At 42.3% G+C, this 24,775-nt stretch overlaps 1 protein-coding gene and 1 pseudogene across 1 annotated transcript; one reads left to right on the forward strand and one right to left on the reverse strand.

Moving 5' to 3' along the window:
* Nucleotides 1-1,104: 1,104 nt before the first annotated feature.
* Nucleotides 1,105-3,527, forward strand: LOC109781764 (jasmonate-induced oxygenase 4-like; annotated as a pseudogene).
* Nucleotides 3,528-5,320: 1,793 nt separating this feature from the next.
* LOC109781756 (bisdemethoxycurcumin synthase-like) lies at nucleotides 5,321-6,945 on the reverse strand. The gene is made up of 2 exons (XM_045232199.1): nucleotides 6,828-6,945; nucleotides 5,321-6,738 (listed from the first exon to the last, which is right to left on the reverse strand). Exon 2 carries the CDS (start codon nucleotides 6,726-6,728, stop codon nucleotides 5,541-5,543), a length of 1,188 nt encoding a protein of 395 aa, XP_045088134.1. The 5' UTR covers nucleotides 6,729-6,738; nucleotides 6,828-6,945; the 3' UTR covers nucleotides 5,321-5,540.
* Between the last annotated feature and the right edge of the window lie 17,830 nt (nucleotides 6,946-24,775).

The following is a 24,775-nucleotide window of genomic DNA, read 5'->3' on the forward strand; positions in this document are numbered from 1 at the left end:
CTCCTGTAACACTTTGTAACCCCTTCTTTCTATCGCAATGAAAGCAGGCTAATACTGCCTTGCGTCTGAAAAAAACAACTCTAACATTTAACCCTGATGTAGCAAATGGATCCAAGCCATTTGCACGTAACCGGAGTTAGGACTGACGACGTCCTTCCTGAAAATGCTTGGTAGTTTGCATTATACGTGGATGCCGATCATGTGCTTCAGTGGTCAAATTTTAAGTTGAAACGGATCCAAGCCAGCAATTTTGTAGGAACCTCAATAGAGCTGATGCCAGCAACAACCACCAGCTCTTGACTGACTTATTAGAAAAATTCATTCCACGCCGGCATCCAGAGCAAGTGTTCATACGGAATTTAAGTTTTTTCTTAGGAATCTCTTCAGCCGCGTCCTTGAGTCTCTTGCATTATTTTTTTGCGGGGATCTCTTGCAATATTTTTTTACGAGAAAATTTCTGATGTATTCATCTTTAATTGTGACAGTACAACAAACATCAGAAATAATAAAAATTACATCTTGATCCGTAAACCATCTAGCGACGACTACTTGCATTCAAACAAGCCGAAGGCGCGCTACTGTTATCGCCCCTCTCTAGCCGGAGCCACGCAAAACTTGTTGTAGTAGACAGTCATAAAGTCGTAGTGCTAAGGCTCATAGGACTAGCGTATCAGAATAGCAACCGCCGCCCTTGAAGAATAGTGTAAGTTGGAAGGATTGAAGCTGAAAACACAAGAATGTAGACGAACGATGAGCAAATCCATCAAAGACAGTCCCGGTAGATACATACCATCAGTCCTCCACACGACCACCGACGATACTAGACGCATCACTGGGACATGGGCTAAGCGTGGAGAACCTTATTTCATCTTCAATGAGTCGTCGCCGTCTCATCTTCCAGAGCAGGACACAAACCCTAACAAAACTCAAAGAAACATCTAAAAACAAAGCCCTCCTACTAGCAATGGCCGGAATCCATCGTGCCCATGGCCCTAAGACTACCGGAGACGAGTCGGACTGACACCGGCGCCGACGGGTGGCAGGGGAACCCTAGGATTTTTTTTAATTTCTTTTTTTTTTTTGAAGAGGAGGCGGCTGCGTAAGGATACTTGCAACATTATTAGTTCATGGTTTAAATGGATCCTCCCAGCAAATCAAAAACTGAAACGGATCCCTATGAGACAATTGCTGGCTATTGACTGACTGTCAAATCTAGTAAAGAGCCACTACCTCTTGATCACAACAACGGGACGCTTGATTGTTGGCAATTCATTCTACGTCGGCGTCCAAACCAAGCGTTCATACGTGGTGCATACATACACGAGTATATATTTATCGATCAACGATTAATCCATGTGGCTGGACCGCTATTAATTAAGTCATTTGTCATATTTTAAATTTGTTAGAGGTCTTACCTACTACTCCTAAAGTCTATATAAACGAAGCTCCGTCCTTTGGCACTTCCACACTTAAGTTGTAGAGCAACAAGTAGTGGCCAGAGGAATTGATCAAAGATCCATCTCTGATCTCCAGCTGATGGAAGGTATATCTGTTTTACAGTCCTTCATCCACTCCAAGCTTTACCTACGTTTCGCGTGCATGTTCTAGCTAAGAGGTCCACAACTTCGATCTTATATGACTTTGCTAGTTGCCGATGTTTTTTTACGTGTGTGAATTGATGTTGCTTGTATGCATCCTAACTATGTAGAGGCTGACTGTGTACTCATTGTGTTATGTATCTTGTTGATGCTTCATATTGAACCAATAAAATCCATCATTTGTTTAAAAAAAGCCGAGAGATCCATGTGCTTTAATGTTGCATCACAACTGTGTGCAAATCATACCAAACCATAGGACATTTGTTCACTCTTTAGGGAATGCCTGATTTGCGGTGTTGATCAAATCGGATTCTAAAAAATGGAATTAGAATACATTTCAGATTCTTCTGTCTGGTACTCCCTCTTAATAAGTTAATATGAGGCCATAAATTATACCTGAAGGTCGTGCAAGTGCAACTATGGGAAGCATGCGAAAATCCAGAGCAATGACAGTGCAGGAGCTCGCTAACATCGGCAAGCCCGACGTGCCAGCACAGTACATGGTGCGCGGTCACCACGACCAGCAGCTCGCCATGGCTGTTGCAGAACCAATCCCTGCCATTGACCTGCTGCCTTTTCAAGGAGGATGGTGCAGCCGCCGATGAGGCATCAAAGCTTCGGTCAGCGCTCGAGTCATGGGGCATCTTCCATGTAAGTAACAATTCTATCAGCAGCTCAGCACTCAGTATAGTACTTAACCATTTTGTAGCAAGATCAAGCATTCGTATTCAAGTTACTTCATGTGTACGTTCCTGCATGCAGCTCAGTAACCATGGTATAGAAGCCACCATGATGGATGGCATGATGTCCGCGTCGAGGGAGTTTTTCTGGCGGCCACTCGAAGACAAGCAGAGGTACACCAACTTGATCGGCGGTGAGCAGTTCTAGTTTGAGGGGTACGGAAATGAACGGGTAAGGTCGCCAGACCAGATCCTGGATTGGTCTGACCGCCTCTACCTCAAAGTGGGGCCCGAGGATGAGCGGCACATCACCCTCTGGCCAACACATCCCCAAAACTTCAGGTCACTAATTGATCTGAGCGATCTCTTCCCAAATATCCAGGCTCAGGGTTTAAGGATCATTAGCTCACATTTTGTCGTGTTTGCAGGGATGTTCTGCATGTGTTCACAAAGAAATGTGGGAGAGTGAAGGATGACCTGCTCCAGGCAATGGCAAAGCTGCTGGATCTTGACAATGACGACTACTTTGTGGACCAGCTTGGGGAGAAAGCTGAAACTAACGTGAGATGCAGCTACTACCCCCAGTGTCCAAGGCCAGAGCTTGTATGTGGTCTCAAGCCTCACTGCGATGGAACCGTTCTTACAATTCTCATGGTCGATGACAGCGTCGGTGGCCTTCAAGTTCTAAGAGATGGGGTGTGGTGGGATGTACCGATCGTACCTCGCACCCTGCTGGTCATTATAGGAGATCAGACTGAGGTGCACCTTTCCTAATTAAGTAACTTTCTTCTGTCAGGTTAGAACACTAGTTTTTCTTGTCGCAAAAAGAAGAAGTTAGTTTATGATGAAAAATACCTTCATAATATAACAAATTTATAGCCTTTCCAAGCATATCCATATAAAACACAACAATCAAAGTTACACGCTGGGTAGTTGAAAGAAAAAATCATTTTGTTGAAAGATTTTAAGGTTTCAGGCTGATCGAGTAAAATTGTTGTTGCATAGATAATGAGCAATGGGTTCTTCAAGAGCCCTGTGCATAGGGTCATGACAAATGCAAAGAAAGAGAAGCTATCAGTGGCGCTAGACTACTCTGTTGACCACGAGAGAGAAATCGAGCCATTGCCTCAGTTGATCAATGAGAAGAGACCAGCATTGTACATGAAAAGTTAAGGTCAAGGACTACATTTCCGGGCTCTATGAACATTTTTCTCAAGGGACAATGGTTATTGATACACTGCAGTTATAACTATGTGGTATCATTGGTGTCATGAAAAAATGTGATCAAATTATGGCCAATGTATGTATTGTGTATTTCTAAATGTCACGTGTATTAAGTACTCCCTTTGTTCGACAACACATGTCATTTCAAGTTTTTGCATGTTCTACATGCTACTAAGAAAATAAAGTTCTATGTCACTATTGTGTTCTACACGTGATGATAATATTTCCACTTGAGAATTTCATAAACCTTTTTTGCATAGTACCAATGAACAATGCAAGTTCGAGGACTATTGCTGGGTTGTTTGAGCATGCTTCCCGAGGGACAATTGTCATCAAAAGATAAGATAACTGTTGGAAAATAATGGTAATAGTTTAAGATTTGACAAGAGGCATCATTGATAATAAGAATATGATGCAAAAACAATTCTAACTGTACGCACGACAGTCCTAACAAGGGAGTGCAAACCAACGCCGTAAGGTGATGAACACGCCTGCCTGCTGCCATTTGTCCCTCGGTCCCACCTGATGACTCCCAGTGGTAGAGATACCGACAAGCTTTTGAGCTAATTGTGGTACCCATCTACGTCCGAGACTAGCTAGTGAGAGGTCTACTCCCTCCCTTCCTGTTTATAGGGCTTATTTAAAAAATTATTTCTCATTTTATAAGTCTCAATTTTATTGCTCTCATTCACATGTTCAGATTTCAAGGTGCATTAAACCATTGCACGCAAGGACTCAGAGAAAACACAACAATGCATGTAAAACTTTTTGGTCATTTATTTGTCACACATGCATGCATTGCATTAATACATTGGTAAACATTTTTTTTTGAGAAAAACAAGCCAATTAGTTGAGTACTTGTGCAAACTACAAAAGTTATTCTACCACCCTACATCTACCTTGGTTCGTGAGATTTCTGAACTGAGCCCTATAAACAGGAAGGGAGGGAGTAGGACATTGGGTTAATTATGAAGTGTATCTCTTAATGCTCAAAAGCATGGGAAATCATTTGATTATTGATGGGCAATTACCAGTTCTATGTTTAGGTTGTGGTTCAAGGCTAGCCTTGGTATATTTTTGGACATGATTAAGCCCGAGCTATTATGTAAAATAGACTGCAAAGTCGTAAATAGACCAAAGGAATCCCGTCCGCTATTTCCTAATCATGAATAATTCAAAATTTTAAGTCAAGATCATTGGCGTTCCCCTAGAACCATTGAAACAAAGTGAAAGATAATATAGTAGAAGGACTCTAAAATAAAATGAAATGAAAAGTAAAAAAAATTGCACCCAAATTACACAAGAATTGCGCTTTGTTATAATGAATATTCAAGAATAAACATCTAATAGTGAATTTGGTTTTGTAAAAAACAAACTTTTCTAAAGAAAGAATATTCATTAGGTTTTTATGTAATTATCGCCCATATTCACTATTAGATGTTTATTCTTGTAATTATCTAATAGTGGCATTGGTATTGCTGTTAAAAATAGTCATATGATAATGTAATTATCACCCTTATTGCATAGTATTTATGTGTTTACATTTACACTCACCCAACACTCCAAAAATTTCCACAAAAGAAAATAAAAACCAACTAACAAAAGAAAACAAAGACGGAAACACATAAAAACAGAAATGACATTATTAGAAACAAAGGAAGAGAGATGAGGGCTTGACCGCACAACTAATGGGCTTCGGCCCAGTTGAAAACCGACCTGATAAGGTCAGTCCAAAAAGCAAGCCCACGATAGTCCAGAAAAAACAGTAGCATGAATTTCGGAGCAAAAATGAATGGATAAGAAATCGACTCACCCAAATTTACAATTCAAGCAACTTACAAGTAGCTAAAGTTATATTTATAACCATATATTGTAGATCACTCTTACAGGACTCAACCACTCTCACACCACATGTTCACATCTCTTACACGTACGTATATATACGTGATATATGTGGATATGGAAATATTAAAGGTTGCATTGCATGAGCTTATTGAATATATATGCCATGTGTTTTTCATTCCTTCTTTCTAATTATCTAGGTGGCAGCGTGCAGCAGCATCGTCTCCACAGTGAACCCCGGCCCAAATCCCATCATCACCCCCCAGTCTTCATCAGCGGCAGCTCCCTCTCCTTCAGGATCTTCTCTTTGGCGCCTGACCTCATCGAGCACAAAGATAACCGTGGCGCCAAGCATGTTACCATACTCTCTCACCACGGTTCTGCTCGCCGCCAGCTTCCCTGGGGCTAGCCGGAGCGCCCTGACGATGTGGTCGAGCATCGCACTGCTGCCAGGATGCACTGCCCAGAAGAGGTTGTTCCATTCGACTACGCCTCCGACGACGGCTAGGTGGTTGCCGAACGCATCCAGCAGGCACCGCTCAACGATGCCCGCCGCCAGTCTTGGCAGTCCGGTGGCGATGGTCCCGCCGATGCCACCGCTCCCGAGCTGCATGGTGAGCATGTGCTCGGTGTCCGGTATCACATACTGCGAGGCCGACACCATCTCGAACAGCGGGCGCTCGTGGACGTCAGGGTCGGCACCCACGATGATGGCGCCGGCGCCGTCACCGAAGAGCCCCTGGGGTATGAGGGTGTCGAAGGTGTCCGCCTCGTGAGGTGCGTGGAAGGCGGTGACGGTGAGCTCGACGCAGGCCACGAGGACGCGCACGCCGCGGTTGTTCTCGGCGAGGTCCTTGGCTAGGCGCAGGGCGGCGCACCCGGAAGCGCAGCCGTTGAGCTGGAGCACGGTGCGCAGGACATCATGGCGGAGGCCGAGGAGGGAGACCAAGCGGACATCGGTGCCCGGGGCGTGCGATCCCGCGTTGGTGCTGACGACGAGATGGGTGATGTCGCCCGCCGGACGGCCCCACTCGGCGATGGCGTTCGCCGCAGCCGACGCGGCAAGCTCCGGGGCGGCGGTGGCCACGACGTCCAGCCGGGCGTCGAGGGACAAGTCCGAGTGCGTGGCGAGCAGTTCGTCGGTGTGGTGGAAGAAACGCCTGCCGATGCCCGTCATCCCGCATAGCTTGGCGAAGGTGGGTTTGAGGTCGGTGAGGTGGTCGCTGTTGGTGACGCGGAAGTAGTAGTCGGGGTAGTCGCCCTGGGGCACGCAGTGGGGCGGGTTCGCCGTGCCGATGGCCAGCACCGCCGCCGGCCCGTCCGCACGCTGCGCAACACGGATCCCACGGACGGTGGTGGCTGGGATGCTGCTGCTGCTTGCCATGGTGATTTTCCTGCATGCAATATTAAGTAGAGTCAGTTTCCTTGAAAAGCCATCGATCTTTAGGTTCCAAAACCCCCTTACCTTCTACTCATATCCTACCTGATAGAGTTGGATGAAGTGGAGACGATCGAGGGATAATAGTAGTATGTATTGAGCGAGCTACCTACCTTGTGAAGAACAAAGCAAACAAGGCGAGAGGCTGATCAAATGATTTATGTGCGTTGGGAGATGGGAGGAGGCGGCAAGTATTTAAGGACGTGCGGGAGCAGGGTTCCTGGTCCCCGCAAAAAAAGGGAGCAGGGCTCACATGTGCAAATATCTCGTCTAGGCATATGATTGAAGCCTCAGTGGCGGAGCCAGCGTATAGTTGTTGGGTTCAGATGAACCCAACGATTCTTGCCAGCTACGTACAGATGTATAGGTCCTTAGTGGCGTGAACCCAGTGAAAAATCAAAGCTGACCCCATCAATAACAATGCACCGTGAACTAAAGGCCCAAAAGCCCACACGCTAATTGCCTCGGTACCAACTGCCCAGGCCTGTTCGTGACCTGTATCTCTAAAAAAACCTTAGATGTATACGCAACAATCGCACGCCCTTCCTGTTCGCTTCCCAACTCTGCTCTCTCGTCTCATCTCCCCTGTTCCTATTGTTTCGTCGGCGGACCCAGCGGCAAGGAGGAAACTGAAGATCGACAGCGGCAATCCGGCAATTGCAGTCTCGATTAGAAATAGCGAGGCTAGATCGCCATATCTCTTCCCCCTTGTGCATGTTTTATTTATCCTAATAACCTAGAACTGTAATGGTCTTTTGCCCTAGTTTTCTAATTTTTTTTCCATGAATTTTATTGGGTACAGGAAATTAATTTTCAAAGAGAAATCAATCACCAAATCTGGTTAATGGTGCAACCACGTCAAGGTCACCTGCCAGACGCAGGCAAGCATCAAATGTCCCTGTAATCTCCTCAAGCCTTCTATTCAGAGAAAAAGTAATTTCGCCTTACGATCCGACTGATTGGAAGATGCTTTCAGAATACGCAATAAATCCTAATTAGCAAGACGGAATTAAGCATAGACTTATGTGTAGCAATTCACAATTTTCATTATCCACAAGAGAGATTTAATCCAGAGCCGTTTGATGAATATGGTGGTTGGCCAATTTGACTGCACTTGCTGATCTTGATAACCTAATGGTGCAGACAAATAAGCATGTTACTTTTTCTTTGGCTTATCAACTTTTAAAGCTACTAGTTATTTTGCTAGTTGCCACAACATCGATTGGGAGATGCTTTACAACTATGAATGTTCTCAAGTAGAAATTGCGCAAGAAAATTATGAGTGATGGTCTAATTGTCTATGTGGAGAAAGATATGTCTTAATAGTAATAATGACTAATGAGGGGTTTGATCCTTTATAAGATGATATAAAAATGAAATGGGGAACTCTAAAATGTGATTGGCTTCACAAGTTTCTTTTGATTGATGGTACTTATTTTAAAAATCTCAAACTATCATGACAACATTTTTTAAGTTTTGAAGAAGACGATAAGCTATGCCTGGAGCTGCAAAGTTATTTACCTACAACTCTATTGATAATATGTTAGAATCCATGTTCCATATTTGAAGTGGGTTGATCTTTATGCTTATCTCATGGTACAACCGGTATGTCCTAGACACACTCTTCAGTTTTTAATGTAATATAATATGTGATAAGTGATATTATATTTCTATTTGTTATGTTGTTTTTGTGTTCTCTACTACTGTTGTAAGATAACGTAAATTTAGTCTCTCGAAAGAGGCTTTCACCCCGCTTTAGATATAAAGCAATTACCAAACAGAGTACACACAACCTTGTATGTAAATTTAGTCTTGGTACTTAGTTAGTTCATATCAAATCCGCAAGACGAATCATTGAGTGAACCCAATGGTTAAATTTCCTGGCTCCGCCCCTGTGAAGCCTAGAGGTGAGCCACATCAAGTACTCCCTTTCCTCCAAAATAGAGCATGCTTTTTTTTAGCGAGAAGAACAGATATACAGATCATGTATTAAGTCTACAGAATTATATATGTTTACTATTCTTCCAAAGTTGAGACCCACATGGGCTACCATATCTTACATACATCAGATGGAGGTGGTGATTGTTTTTCACTCTGGAGCTTGAGAACTGGTACTCAAAGAGCATTGGAAATTCACGTCCTATGATGTTATTAACCCTACTTGAGAACTGGTACTACTTTTCAAAGAGCATTGAAAAGTCTCAAAGAGTATTGAGCGTTGTCCGCAGTATTGTAATGGGTAAGAGCATCTAGAGTCAGGGTCACCGAATTTGGCCCCTCATATTGAGAAAGAAAACATTCATACGGCCAGGTCACAGGAATGCTTCTTCGGCTTACAATTCCGACTCAACAACCGTAACAGAATGCCCGCGGACGCGCCCGACTGGGCACTCCTAAATTTGTGTCCTGCACATATGCACTCCTCAGATATGATACCCTATAGCCATACTACACATACAACGTGAACATAAATTACGTACATCATCGCACAGACTATGAAACGGACATAGATATGAATGGACTATGAAACAGACTTGTTTTTTAGGATGAAAACCTAGAAATCTAGCCTCTGGTGGTTGGATTCCGTGACGATGATGCTTGAACGTCGTTTCCTTCCTGAAGGCGTTGCTGTTGAAAAACATCGGTTTCCCTGTGATGTCAAAAGATTGTTGGTGTGGATACGGTTGTGGTTGTAGTTTGCCGATCACTGTTTTGATCGTTGTAGTGTTGTTCCAGGGGAAACCCTAGATTTGGTATTCCAGATCGGACGATGGCGGCACTGCGGTGTCACTTCTCTCATGGGATCCGGGGCCCGGGCACGTCCGCCACGTCGGATCCGTTCCACCCGACCCACATATATTCGTCCCCATCCGCTCGCCGGAGCAAACTCTAGCCACCTAACTCCACTCCCCTCCGCCACTCGAGCTCGCCTCCGACGGTTTCCGGCATGGCACACAGTGGATCGGATCTGACTAGTCCGGATCCGTCGACTGGGGTGTCATCCCGTGCGAGTAGGAGGAGGTGAAGGAAATATGCCTAGAGGCAATAATAAAGTTGTTATTTATATTTCCTTATATCATGATAAATGTTTATTATTCATGCTAGAATTGTATTAACCAGAAACTTAGTACATATGTGAATACATAGACAAACAGCGTGTCACTAGTATGCCTCTACTTGACTAGCTCGTTGAATGAAAGATGGTTAAGTTTCCTAGCCATAGACATGAGTTGTCATTTGATTAACGGGATCACATCATTAGAGAATGATGTGATTGACTTGACCCATTCCGTTAGCTTAGCATTTGATCGTTTAGTATATTGCTATTGCTTTCTTCATGGCTTATACATGTTCCTATGACTATGAGATTATGCAGCTCCCGAATACCGGAGGAACAATTTGTGTGCTACCAAACGTCACAATGTAACTGGGTGATTATAAAGGTGATCTACAGGTGTCTCCGATGGTACTTGTTGAGTTGGCATAGATCAAGATTAGGATTTGTCACTCTGATTGTCGGAGAGGTATCTCTGGGCCCTCTCGGTAATGCACATCACTATAAGCCTTGCAAGCAATGTGACTAATGAGTTAGTTGCAGAATGATGCATTACGGAACGAGTAAAGAGACCTGCCGGTAACGAGATTGAACTAGGTATTGAGATACCGAGATCGAATCTTGGGCAATTAACATACCGATGACAAAGGGAACAACGTATGTTGTTATGCGGTTTGACCGATAAAGATCTTTGTAGAATATGCAGGAGCCAATATGAGCATCTAGGTTCCGCTATTGGTTATTGACCGAAGACGTGTCTCGGTCATGTATACATAGTTCTCAAACCCGTAGGGTCCGCACGCTTAACGTTAGGTGACGATCGGTAATATGAGTTTATGTGTTTTGATGAACCGAAGATAGTTCGGAGTCCCGGATATGATTACAGACATGACGAGGAGTCTCGAAATGGTCGAGACATAAAGATCGATATATTGGATGACTATGTTTGGACTTCGGAAGTGTTTCATATGAGTTTGGACGAATACCGGAGTACCGGGGGGTTACCGGAACCCCCCGGTGAGTGTAATGGGCCTCATGGGCCTTGGTGGAGAGAGGAAGGGGCGGCCAGGGCAGGCCGCGCGCCCCCTCCCCCTCTAGTCCGAATTGGACAAGGAAGGGGGGGGCGGCGCCCCCCTTTTTTCCTTCCCCCTCCCTCCTCCTTGCTTCCCTCCTACTCCTACTCTTGGAACGGGTGGAATCGTACTCCTGGTGGGGGTAGGACTCCCCTTGGGGCGCGCCTAGAAGGCCGGCCTCCTCCCCCTCCTCCACTCCTTTATATATGGGGGAGGGGGCACCCCATAGACACACAAGTTGATCATTGGTCTCTTAGCCGTGTGCGGTGCCCCCATCCACCATAATACACCTCGGTCATATCATAGCGGTGCTTAAGCGAAGCCCTGTGTCGGTAGCTTCATCATCACCGTCATCACGCCGTCGTGCTGACGAAACTCTCCCTCGACACTCTGCTGGATCGTGAGTTCATGGGACGTCACCGAGCTGAACGTGTGCTGAACTCGGAGGTGCCGTACGTTCGGTACTTGGATCGGTCGGATCGTGAAGACGGACGACTACATCAACCGCGTTGTCATAACGCTTCCGCTTACGGTCTACGAGGGTACGTAGACGACACTCTCCCCTGTCGTTGCTATGCATCACCATGATCTTGCGTGTGCGTAGGAAAACTATTGAAATTACGACGTTCCCCAACAGTGGCATCCGAGCAGGTTTATGCGTATATGTTATATGCACGAGTAGAACACAAGTGAGTTGTGGGCGATACTAGTCATACTGCTTACCAGCATGTCATACTTTGATTCGGCGGTATTGTTGGATGAAGCGGCCCGGACCGACAGCGTACGCTTACGCGAGACTGGTTCTACCGACGTGCTTCGCACACAGGTGGCTGGCGGGTGTCAGTTTCTCCAACTTTAGTTGAATCGAGTGTGGCTACGCCCGGTCCTTGTGAAGGTTAAAACATCACATACATGACGAAATATCATTGTGGTTTTGATGCGTAGGTAAGAACGGTTCTTGCTCAGCCCGTAGCAGCCACGTAAAACTTGCAACAACAAAGTAGAGGACGTCTAACTTGTTTTTGCAGGGCATGCTGTGATGTGATATGGTCAAGACATGATGCTAAATTTTATTGTATGAGATGATCATGTTTTGTAACGAAGTTATCGGCAACTGGCAGCAGCCATATGGTTGTCGCTTTATTGTATGAAATGCAATCGCCATGTAATTGCTTTACTTTATCACTAAGCTGTAGCGATAGTCGTAGAAGCAATAGTTGGCGAGACGACAACGATGCTACGATGGAGATCAAGGTGTCGCGCCGGTGACGATGGTGATCATGACGGTGCTTTGGAGATGGAGATCAAAGGCACAAGATGATGATGGCCATATCATATTACTTATATTGATTGCATGTGATGTTTAACTTTTATGCATCTTAGTTTGCTTAGATCGACGGTAGCATTACAAGATGATCTCTCACTAAATTTCAATGTACAAGTGTTCTCCCTGAGTATGCACCATTGCGACAGTTCTTTGTGTTGAGACACCACGTGATGATCGGGTGTGATAAGCTCTACATTCACATACAACGGGTGCAAGCCAGTTTTGCACACGCAGAATACTCGGGTTAAAATTGACGAGCCTAGCACATGCAGATATGGGCTCGGAACACTGGAGACCGAAAGGTCGAGCGTGAATCATATAGAGGATACGATCAACATAGTGATGTTCACCATTGAAAACTACTCCATCTCACGTGATGATCGGACATGGTTTAGTTGATATGGATCACGTGATCACTTAGAAGATTAGAGGGATGTCTATCTAAGTGGGAGTTCTTTAGTAATATGATTAATTGAACTTTAATTTATCATGAACTTAGTACCTGATAGTATTTTGCATGTCTATGTTGTTGTAGATAGATGGCCCATGATGTTGTTCCGTTGAATTTTAATGCGTTCCTAGAGAAAGCTAAGTTGAAAGATGATGGTAGCAACTACACGGACTATGTCCGTAACTTGAGGATTATCCTCATTGCTGCATAGAAGAATTATGTCCTTGATGCACCGCTAGGTGACAGACCGATTGCAGGAGCAAATGCAGACGTTATGAACGTTTGGCAAGCTCGATATGATGACTATTTGATAGTTTAGTGCACCATGCTTTACGGCATATAATCGGGGCTTCAAAGACGTTTTTGATACGCCACGGAGCATATGAGATGTTCCAAGTGTTGAAATTAGTATTGCAAACTCATGCCCATGTCGAAAGGTATGAGACCTTTGACAAGTACTTTGCCTACAAGATGGAGGAGAATAGCTCAGCTAGTGAGCATGTGCTCAGAATGTCTGAGTACTATAATCACTTGAATCAAGTGGGAGTTAATCTTCCAGATAAGATAGTGATTAACAGAGTTCTCTAGTCACTATCACCAAGGGATAATGGAAATGATTCCCAGGCTCTTCGTGATGCTGAAATCGACGAAGGTAGAAATCAAGAAAAGCATCAAGTGTTGATGGTTGACAAGACCACTAGTTTCAAGAAAAGGGCAAAGGGAAGAAGGGGAACTTCAAAAAGAACAGCAAGCAAGTTGCTGCTCCCGTGAAGAAGCCCAAAGCTAGACCCAAGCCTGAAACTGAGTGCTTCTACTGCAAAGGGGAAGTGGAACTGCCCTAGATACTTGGCGGATAAGAAGGATGGCAATGTGAACAAAGGTATACTGGATATACATGTTATTGATGTGTACTTTACTAGTGTTTATATCAACCCCTCGGCATTTGATACTGGTTCAGTTGCTAAGAGTAGTAACTCGAAATGGGAGGTGCAAAATGAACAGAAACTAGTTAAGGGCGAGGTGACGATGTGTGTTGGAAGTAGTTCCAAGATTGATATGATCATCATTGCACACTCCCTATACTTTCGGGATTACTGTTGAACCTAAATAAGTGTTATTTGGTGTTTGCGGTGAGCATGAATATGATTTGATCATGTTTATTGCAATACGGTTATTCATTTAAGTTAGAGTATAATTGTTGTTCTGTTTACATGAATAAAACCTTCTATGGTCATACACCCAATGAAAATGGTTTATTGGATCTCGATCGTAGTGATACACATATTCATAATATTGAAGCCAAAAGATGCAAAGTTAATAATGATAGTGCAACTTATTTGTGGCACTGCCGTTTAGGTCATATTGGTGTAACGCGCATGAAGAAACTCCACGCTGATGGGATTTTGGAATCACTTGATTATGAATCACTTGATGCTTGCGAACCATGCCTTATGGGCAAGATGACTAAGACTCCGTTCTCCGGAACAATGGAGCGAGCAACTGACTTATTGGAAATAATACATACTGATGTATGTGATCCGATGAGTGTTGAGGCTCGCGGCGGGTATCGTTATTTTCTGACCTTCACAGATGATTTGAGTAGATATGGGTATATCTACATAATGAAACACAAGTCTGAAACATTTGAAAAGTTCAAAGAATTTCAGAGTGAAGTTGAGAATCATCGTAACAAGAAAATAAAGTTTCTACGATCTGATCGTGGAGGAGAATATTTGAGTTACGATTTTGGTCTTCATTTGAAACAATGCGGAATAGTTTCGCAGCTCACGCCACCTGGAACACTATAGCGTAATGGTGTGTTCGAACATCGTAACCATACTTTATAAGATATGGTGCAATCTATGATGTCTCTTACCGATTTACCACTATCGTTTTGGGGTTATGCATTAGAGACAGCTGCATTCACGTTAAATAGGGCACCATCTAAATCCGTTGAGAAGGCAAGAAACCAAAGTTGTCATTTCTTAAAGTTTGGGGTTGCGATGCTTATGTGAAAAAGTTTCATCCTGATAAGCTCAAACCCAAAATCGGAGAAATATGTCTTCATAGGATACCCAAAGGAGACAGTTGGGTACACCTTCTATCACAGATCCGAAGGCAAGACATTCATTGCTAAGAATGGATCCTTTCTAGAGAAGGAGTTTCTCTCGAAAGAAGTGAGTGGGAGGAAAGTAGAACTTGATGAGGTAATTGTACCTGCTCCCTTATTGGAAAGTAGTTCATCACATAAATCTGTTCCTGTGACTCCTACACCAATTAGTGAGGAAGCTAATGATGATGATCATGTAACTTCAGATCAAGTTATTACCGAACCTCGTAGGTCAACCAGAGTGAGATCCGCACCAGAGTGGTACGGTAATCCTGTTCTGGAGGTCATGTTACTTGACCATGACGAACCTACGAACTATGAGGAAGCGATGATGAGCCCAGATTCCGCGAAATGGCTTGAGGCCATGAAATCTGAGATGGGATCCATGCATGAGAACAAAGTGTGGACTTTGGTTGACTTGCCCGATGATCGGCAAGCCATAGAAAATAAATGGATCTTCAAGAGGAAGACGGACGCTGATAGTAGTGTTACTATCTACAAAGCTAGACTTGTCGAAAATGGTTTTGACAAAGTTCAAGGTGTTGACTACGATGAGATTTTCCCACTCATAGCGATGCTTAAGTCTATCCGAATCATGTTAGCAAATTGGCAGATTTTATGAAATCTGGCAAATGGATGTCAAAACTACATTCCTTAATGGATTTCTTAAAAAAGAGTTGTATATGATGCAACCAGAAGGTTTTGTTGATCCTAAAGGTGCTAACAAAATGTGCAAGCTCCAGCGATCCATCTATGGACTGGTGCAAGCATCTCGGAGTTGGAATATACGCTTTGATGAGTTGATCAAAGCATATAGTTTTATACAGACTAGCAGTGAAGCCTGTATTTACAAGAAAGTGAGTGGGAGCACTACAACATTTCTGATAAATATATGTGAATGACATATTGTTGATCGGAAATAATGTAGAATTTTCTGGAAAGCATAAAGGAGTATTTGAAAGGAGTTTTTCAAAGAAAGACCTCGGTGAAGCTGCTTACATATTGAGCATCAAGACCTATAGAGATAGATCAAGACGCTTGATAAGTTTTTTCAATGAGTACATACCTTGACAAGATTTTGCAGTAGTTCAAAATGGAACAGTCAAAAAAAGAGTTCTTGCCTGTGTTACAAGGTGTGAAATTGAGTAAGACTCAAAGCCCGACCACGGCAGAATATAGAAAGAGAATGAAAGTCATTCCCTATGCCTCAGCCATAGGTTCTAAAGTATGCCATGCTGTGTACCAGATCTATTGTATACCCTACAGTTAGTTTGGCAAGGGAGTACAATAGTGATCTAGGAGTAGATCACTATACAACGGTCAAAATAATCCTTAGCGGAATAAGGATATGTTTCTCGATTATGGAGGTGACAAAAGGTTCGTCGTAAATGGTTACGTCGATGCAAGTTTTGACACTGATCCAGATGACTGTAAGTCTCAATCTGGATACATATTGAAAGTTGGAGCAATTAGCTAAAGTTGCTCCGTGTGCGCCCCTAGCTAGGCATGATCATTTCAATGATGCTCACATAAAAGATAAGAATTGAAACATAAAGAGAGCATCATGAAGAATATGACTAGCACATTTAAGTCTAACGCACTTCCTATGCATAGGATGAAGATGGTCTCTCTCAAGCAACCCTGCAACCAAATAACAAAGAGTCTCTTGTGTCCCCAACACACCCAATACGATGGTAAATTGTATAGGTGCACTAGTTCGGCGAAGAGATGGTGATGCAAGTGCAATATGGAGGGTAGATATAGGTTTTTGTAATCTGAAAATATAAAAACAGCAAGGTAACTAATGATAAAAGTGAGCGCAAACGGTATTGCAATGCAAGGAAACAAGGCCTAGGGTTCATACTTTCACTAGTGCAAGTTCTCTCAACAATAATGACATAATTGGATCATATAACTATCCCTCAACATGCAACAAAGAGTCACTCCAAAGTCACTAATAGCGGAGAACAAACGAAGAGATTATTGTAGGGTACGAAACCATCTCAAAGTTATCCATTCTGATCGATCTATTCAAGAGACCGTAGTTAAATAACACGAAGCTATTCATTCCGTTCGATCTGTCATAGAGTTCGTACTAGAATAACACCTTAAGACACAAATCAACCAAAACCCTAATGTCACCTAGATACTCCAATGTCACCTCAAGTATCCATGGGTATGATTATACGATATGCATCACACAATCTCGGATTCATTTATTCAACCAACACAAAAGAACTTCAAACAGTGCCCCAAAGTTTCTACCGGAGAGTCAAGACGAAAACGTGTGCCAACCCCTATGCATAAGTTCACGAGGTCACGGAACCCGCAAGTTGATCACCAAAACATACGCCAAGTGAATCACGTGATATCCCATTGTCACCACAGATACGCACATGCAAGACATACATCAAGTGTTCTCAAATCCTTAGACTCAATCCAATAAGATAACTTCAAATGGAAAACTCAATCCATTACAGGAGAGTACAGGGGGAGAAACATCATAAGATCCTACTATAATAGCAAAGCTCGCGATACATCAATATCGTGCCAAATCAAGAACACGAGAGAGAGAGAGAGAGAGAGAGAGAGAGATCAAACACATAGCTACTGGTACATACCCTCAGCCCCGAGGGTGAACTACTCCCTCCTCGTCATGGAGAGCGCCGGGATGATGAAGATGGTCACCGGTGAGGGTTCCCCCCTCCGGCAGGGTGCCGGAACAGGGTCCCGATTGATTTTTGGTGGCTACAGAGGCTTGCGGCGGCGGAACTCCCGATCCATTCTGTTCCCCAATGTTTTTAGGGTATATGGATATATATAGGCGAAAGAAGTCGGTCAGAGGAGCCACGAGGGGCCCACGAGGGTGGGGGCACGCCCAGGGGGGTAGGGCGCGCCTCCCTGCCTCGTGGCTTCCTCGTTGCTTCCCTGACGTATACTCCAAGTCTCCTGGATTGCTTCCGTTCCAAAAATAACTCTCCCGAAGGTTTCATTCCATTTGGACTCCGCTTGATATTCCTTTTCTTCGAAACACGGAAATAGGCAAGAAAACAGCAATTTGGGCTGGGCCTCCGGTTAATAGGTTAGTCCCAAAAATAATATAAAAGTGTTTAATAAAGCCCATAAACATCCAAAACAGATAATAGAATAGCATGAATACTTCATAAATCATAGATACATTGGAGACGTATTAGCATCCCCAAGCTTAATTCCTGCTCGTCCTCAAGTAGGTAAATGATAAAAGAAATAATTTATGAGGTGTGAATGCTGGCAGGTGCACAAGTTTGATCAATGATAATTTCAATCACCTTTCCTAGCATCATTATATATCATAACAGTAGCTCATCTCATAAAGCTTCTCATGATCAAGTAACAAGCTATTCACATGTTAAAGTATAGATAATAAACTTTCTTGAAAACTAACGAACCGTGTTATTAGTCATCAAACAATTACAATTCATCTTATTTTCAGGAAGAGTCTATGTCAGAGCTTTGATTTAGCAAACTCCACATACTCAACTATCATTTAGTCTTTCACAATAATAGCTCATGATGCCTTACATCCAATTGGATATATATATCAGAATCTTTCCAACACAATGTGCTTGCCAACGGATAAAATGTAAAAAGGAAAGGTGAAGATCACCATGACTCTTGCATAAGGTAAAAGACAAGAATAAAAGATAGGCCCTTCGCAGAGGGAAGCAGAGGTTGCCATGCGCTTTTATAGTTGGATGCACAAAATCTTAATGCGAGGGAACGTCACTTTACATTGCCACTTGTGATAGGGACCTTTATTATGCAGTCTGTCGCTTTTATTGCTTCCATATCACAAGACCGTATAAAGCTTATTTTCTCCACACTAAAAGATCATACATATTTAGAGAGCAATTTTTATTGCATGCACCGATGACAACTTACTTGAAGGATCTTACTCAATCCATAGGTAGGTATGGTGGACTCTCATGGCAATACAGGTTTAAGGGATGTTTGGAAGCACAAGTAGTATCTCTACTTGGTGCAAAGAATTTGGCTAGCATGAGGGGGAAAGGGAAGCTCAACGTGTTGGGCGATCCATGACAATATACTTTATTTCGGATATAAGAAAAAAAAACCATTACGTTGTCTTCCTTGTCCAACATCAACCATTTAGCATGTCATATTTTAATGAGTGCTCACAATTACAAAAGATGTCCAAGATAGTATATTTATATGTGAAATCTCTCTTCCTTCAATATTCTTTCATGAATTGTTCAAGTGACCAATACAATGTTTGCTAACATTCAATAAATTTACCACCTCTACTTCTTATATGTAAAGTCAGTACTCCCCATGGGATAAGCATATGAAACATATATAATTTCATATTTATGATATTCAAATTATTCAACCATTTACTCATAGGATATAAGTGAAGCACACGAGTAAATCACAAACTACTCCAAAAAGATATAAGTGAAGATCAATGAGTAGTTAAATAATTATGTAGCTATGTGAAGACTCTCTCTCATTTAAGAATTTCAGATCTTTGGATATTATTCAAACAGCAAGCAAAACAAAATAAAACGACATTTCAAGGATAGCACTATCATGTGAAGAAGAAAAAACATAGGCTCAACCGAGACTAACCGATAATTGTTGAAGAAGAAATGTGGGATGCCTACCGGGGCATCCCCAAGCTTAGATGCTTGAGACTTCTTGAAATATTATCTTGGGGTGCCTTGGGCATCCCCAATCTTGAGCTTTTGTGTCTCCTTAATTCCTCTCATATCATGGTTTCCTAAATCTCGAAAGCTTCATCCACATCAAACTCAACAAGAACTCGTGAGATAAGTTAGTGTAAACCAATGCAAAAAACCTTATCATTTTCTACTGTAACAAATCACTAAAATTATTATTCAACATTGCGTACTAAATGCCTCTGCATATTTAATACTCCTATCCTCAAATAGAATCATTAAACAAGCAAACATATGCAAACAATGCAAACATAACAGCAATCCGCCAAAACAGTACAGTCTGTAAAGAATGCAAGATTCATCATACTTCCCTAACTCCAAAAATTATGAAAGAAAATTCCGACTGTAGTAAATTTATCAGAGCTTATTATGCAAAAGGTTTCAACATTTTATTACATTCGGACTTTTCTAGGGAATTTTTGGAACAGCGGTAAACTTTCTGTTTTCAAACAGCAACATGTATACTTGCAAAATAAGCATGGTAAAGGCTACCCTTGACATTTTTATTGAAAATAGATATGCAAAACATTATTCTAAATAACAGCAAGCAAATACTAACAAAATAAAATGACGCTCCAAGCAAAACACATATCATGTGCTGAATAAAAATATAGCTCCAAGTAAAGTTACCGATGAACGAAGACGAAAGAGGGGATGCCTTCCTGGGCATCCCCAAGCTTAGGCTCTTGGTTGTCCTGGAATATTACCTTTGGGTGCCTTGGGAATCCCCAATCTTAGGCTCTTGCCACTCCTTATTCCATAGTCCATCGAATCTTTACCCAAAACTTGAAAACTTCACAACACAAAACTCAACAGAAAACTCGTAAGCTCCGTTAGTATAAGAAAATAAAACCATCACTTAGGTACTGTTGTGAACTCATTCTTTATTTATATTGGTGTAATATCTACTGTATTCCAACTTCTGTATGGTTCATATCCTCCAATACTACTCATAGATTCATGAAAATAAGCAAACAACACATAGAAAACAGAATCTGTCAAAAACAGAACAGTCTGTAGTAATCTGTATCAAACGTATACTTATGGAACTCCAAAAATTCTGAAATAAATTGTTGGACATGAGGAATTTGTCTAGTAATCATCTGCAAAAAGAATGAACTAAATAGCACTCTCCCGTAAATAGGTTTAGCTAATCTCGTGAGCGCTAAAGTTTCTGTTTTTTACAGCAAGATCATAAAGACTTCACCCAAGTCTTCCCAAAGGTACTACTTGGCACAAACACTAATTAAAACATAAAACCACATCTAACCAGAGGCTAGATAGATTATTTATTCCTAAACAGACCCAAAAAGCAAAGAACTAAAATAAAATTGGGTTGCCTCCCAACAAGCGCTAACGTTTAACGCCCCTAGCTAGGCATGATGATTTCAATGATGCTCACATAAAGGATAAGAATTGAAACATAAAGAGAGCATCATGAAGAATATGAATAGCACATTTAAGTCTAACGCACATCCTATGCAAAGGGATTTGTTGAGCAAACAACTTATGCGAACAAGAATCAACTTGCATAGGAAGGCAAAACAAGTGCAACTTCAAAAATTTCAACACATAGAGAGGAAACTTGATATTATTGCAATATGTAGAAGCATATGATTCTCTCTCATAATAATTTTCAGTAGCATCATGAATGAATTCAACAATATAACCATCACATAAAGCATTATTCTCATGATGCACAAGCATATAAATTTTACTAGTCTCCACATAATTAAAATTCTTCTCATTTGGAATAGCGGGAGCAAACTCAACAAAATAACTATCATGTGAGGCATAATCCAATTGAAAATTAAAATCATCATGACAAGTTTCATGGTTATCTTTATTCTTTATAGCATACGTGTCATCACAATAATCATCATAAATAGGAGGCATGATTTCATCATAATAAATTTGCTCATCAAAACTTGGGGGACTAAACATATCATCCTCATCAAACATAGCATCCCCAACCTTGTGGCTGTCCATATCATTAGCATCATGGGTATTCAAAGAATTCATACTAACAACATTGCAATCATGCTCATCATTCACATATTTTATGCCAAGCATTCTATGTAATTTTTCTTCTAGCACTTGGGCACAATTTTCCTTTCCATCATTTTCACGAAAGATATTAAAAAGATGAAGCGGATGAGGCAAACTCAATTCCATTTGTTTGTAGTTTTCTTTTATGAACTAAACTAGTGCTAAAACAAGAAACAAAAAGATTCGATTGCAGGATCTAAAGATATACCTTCAAGCACTCACCTCCCTGCAACGGCGCCAGAAAAGAGATTGATGTCTACTACACAACCTTCTTCTTGTAGACGTTGTTGCGCTCCAAGTGCAGAGGTTTGTAAGACAGTAGCAAATTTCCCTCAAGTGGATGACCTAAGGTTTATCAATCCGTGGGAGGGGTAGGATGAAGATGGTCTCTTTCAAGCAACCCTGCAACCAAATAACAAAGAGTCTCTTGTGTCCCCAACACACCTAATACAATGGTAAATTGTATAGGTGCACTAGTTCGGCGAAGAGATGGTGATGCAAGTGCAATATGGAGGGTAGATATAGGTTTTTGTAATCTGAAAATATAAAAACAGCAAGGTAACTAATGATAAAAGTGAGCGTAAACGGTATTGCAATGCTAGAAAACAAGGCCTAGGGTTCATACTTTCACTAGTGCAAGTTCTCTCAACAATAATAACATAATTGGATCATATAACTATCCCTCAACATGCAACAAAGAGTCACTCCAAAGTCACTAATAGCGGAGAACAAATGAAGAGATTATTGTAGGGTACGAAACCACCTCAAAGTTATCCTTTCTGATCGATCTATTCAAGAGTCCGTAGTAAAATAACACGAAGCTATTCTTTCCGTTCGATCTATCATAGAGTTCGTACTAGAATAACACCTTAAGACACAAATCAACCAAAACCCTATTGTCACCTAGATACTCCCATGTCACCTCAAGTATCCATGGGTATGATTATACGATATGCATCACACAATCTCAGATTCATCTATTCAACCAACACAAAGAACTTCAAAGAGTGCCCCAAAGTTTCTACCGGAGAGTCAAGACGAAAACGTGTGCCAACCCCTATGCATAAGTTCACGAGGTCACAAAACCCGCAAGTTCATCACCAAAACATGCGTCAAGTGAATCACGTGATATCCCATTGTCACCACAGATACGCACATCCAAGAAATACATCAAGTGTTCTCAAATCCTTAAAGACTCAATCCGATAAGATAACTTCAAATGGAAAACTCAATCCATTACAAGAGAGTAGAGGGGGAGAAACATCATAAGATCCTACTATAATAGCAAAGCTCGCGATACATCAAGGTCATGCCAAATCAAGAACACGAGAGAAAGAGAGATCAAACACATAGCTACTGGTACATACCCTCAGCCCTGAGAGTGAACTACTCCCTCCTCGTCATGGAGAGCGCCGGGATGATGAAGATGGCCATCGGTGAGGGTCCCCCCCCGGCAGGGTGCCGGAACAGGGTCCCGATTGGTTTTGGTGGCTACAAAGGCTTGCGGCGGCGGAACTCCCGATCTATTCTGTTCCCCGATGTTTTGAGGGTATATGGACATATATATAGTCGAAAGAAGTCGGTCAAGGGAGCCACGAGGGGCCCACAAGGGTGGGGGCGCGCCTCCCTGCCTCGTGGCTTCCTCGTTGCTTCCCTGACGTATACTCCAAGTCTCCTGGATTGCTTCCGTTCCAAAAATAACTCTCCCGAAGGTTTCATTCCGTTTGGACTCCGTTTGATATTCCTTTTCTTCGAAACACTGAAATAGGCAAGAAAACAGCAATTTGGGCTGGGCCTCCGGTTAATAGGTTAGTCCCAAAAATAATATAGAAGTGTTTAATAAAGCCCATAAACATCCAAAACAGATAATATAATAGCATGAATACTTCATAAATTATAGATACGTTGGAGACGTATGAGCATAATAAAGGTATAAATTACGAAGCCCACTACACATAATTGTATAGGTGCACTAGTTCGGCGAAGAGATGGTGATGCAAGTGCAATATGGAGGGTAGATATAGGTTTTTGTAATCTGAAAATATAAAAACAGCAAGGTAACTAATGATAAAAGTGAGTGTAAACGGTATTGCAATGCTAGGGAACAAGGCCTAGGGTTCATACTTTCACTAGTGCAAGTTCTCTCAACAATAATAACATAATTGGATCATATAACTATCCCTCAACATGCAACAAAGAGTCACTCCAAAGTCACTAATAGCAGAGAACAAACGAAGAGATTATTGTAGGGTACGAAACCACCTCAAAGTTATCCTTTCTGATCGATCTATTCAAGAGTCCGTAGTAAAATAACACGAAGCTATTCTTTCCGTTCGATCTATCATAGAGTTCGTACTAGAATAACACCTTAAGACACAAATCAACCAAAACCCTAATGTCACCTAGATACTCCAATGTCACCCCAAATATCCATGGGTACGATTATATGATATGCATCACACAATCTGAGATTCATCTATAAAACCAACACAAAGAATTTCAAAGAGTGCCCCAAAGTTTCTACCGGAGAGTCAAGACGAAAACGTGTGCCAACCCCTATGCATAAGTTAACGAGGTCACGGAACCCGCAAGTTGATCACCAAAACATACGTCAAGTGAATCACGTGATATCCCATTGTCACCACAGATACGCACATGCAAGACATACATCAAGTGTTCTCAAATCCGTAAAGACTCAATCCGATAAGATAACTTCAAATGGAAAACTCAATCCATTACAAGAGAGTAGAGGGGGAGAAACATCATAAGATCCTACTATAATAGCAAAGCTCGCGATACATCAAGATCGTGCCAAATCAAGAACACGAGACAGAGAGATCAAACACATAGCTACTGGTACATACCCTCAGCCCCAAGGGTGAACTACTCCCTCCTCATCATGGAGAGCGCCGGGATGATGAAGATGGCCATCGGTGAGGGTTCCCCCCTCCGGTAGGGTGCCGGAACAGGGTGCCGATCAGTTTTTGGTGGCTACAGAGGCTTGCGGCGGCGGAACTCCCGATCTATTCTATTCCACGATGTTTTGAGGGTATATGGATATATATAGGCGAAAGAAGTCGGCCAGGAGAGCCACGAGGGGCCCATGAGGGTGGGGGGCGCGCCTTCCTGCCTCGTGGCTTCCTTGTTGCTTCCCTGACGTATACTCATAGTCTCCTGGATTGCTTCCGT

Source organism: Aegilops tauschii, chromosome 7 (assembly GCF_002575655.3).
Source record: "Aegilops tauschii subsp. strangulata cultivar AL8/78 chromosome 7, Aet v6.0, whole genome shotgun sequence".
Classification (NCBI taxonomy): domain Eukaryota; kingdom Viridiplantae; phylum Streptophyta; class Magnoliopsida; order Poales; family Poaceae; genus Aegilops; species Aegilops tauschii.

Bases quoted from the DNA above. Each gene is read 5' to 3' on its own strand.
- LOC109781756 (XM_045232199.1), bottom strand. From the start codon at position 6,728: ATGGCAAGCAGCAGCAGCATCCCAGCCACCACCGTCCGTGGGATCCGT.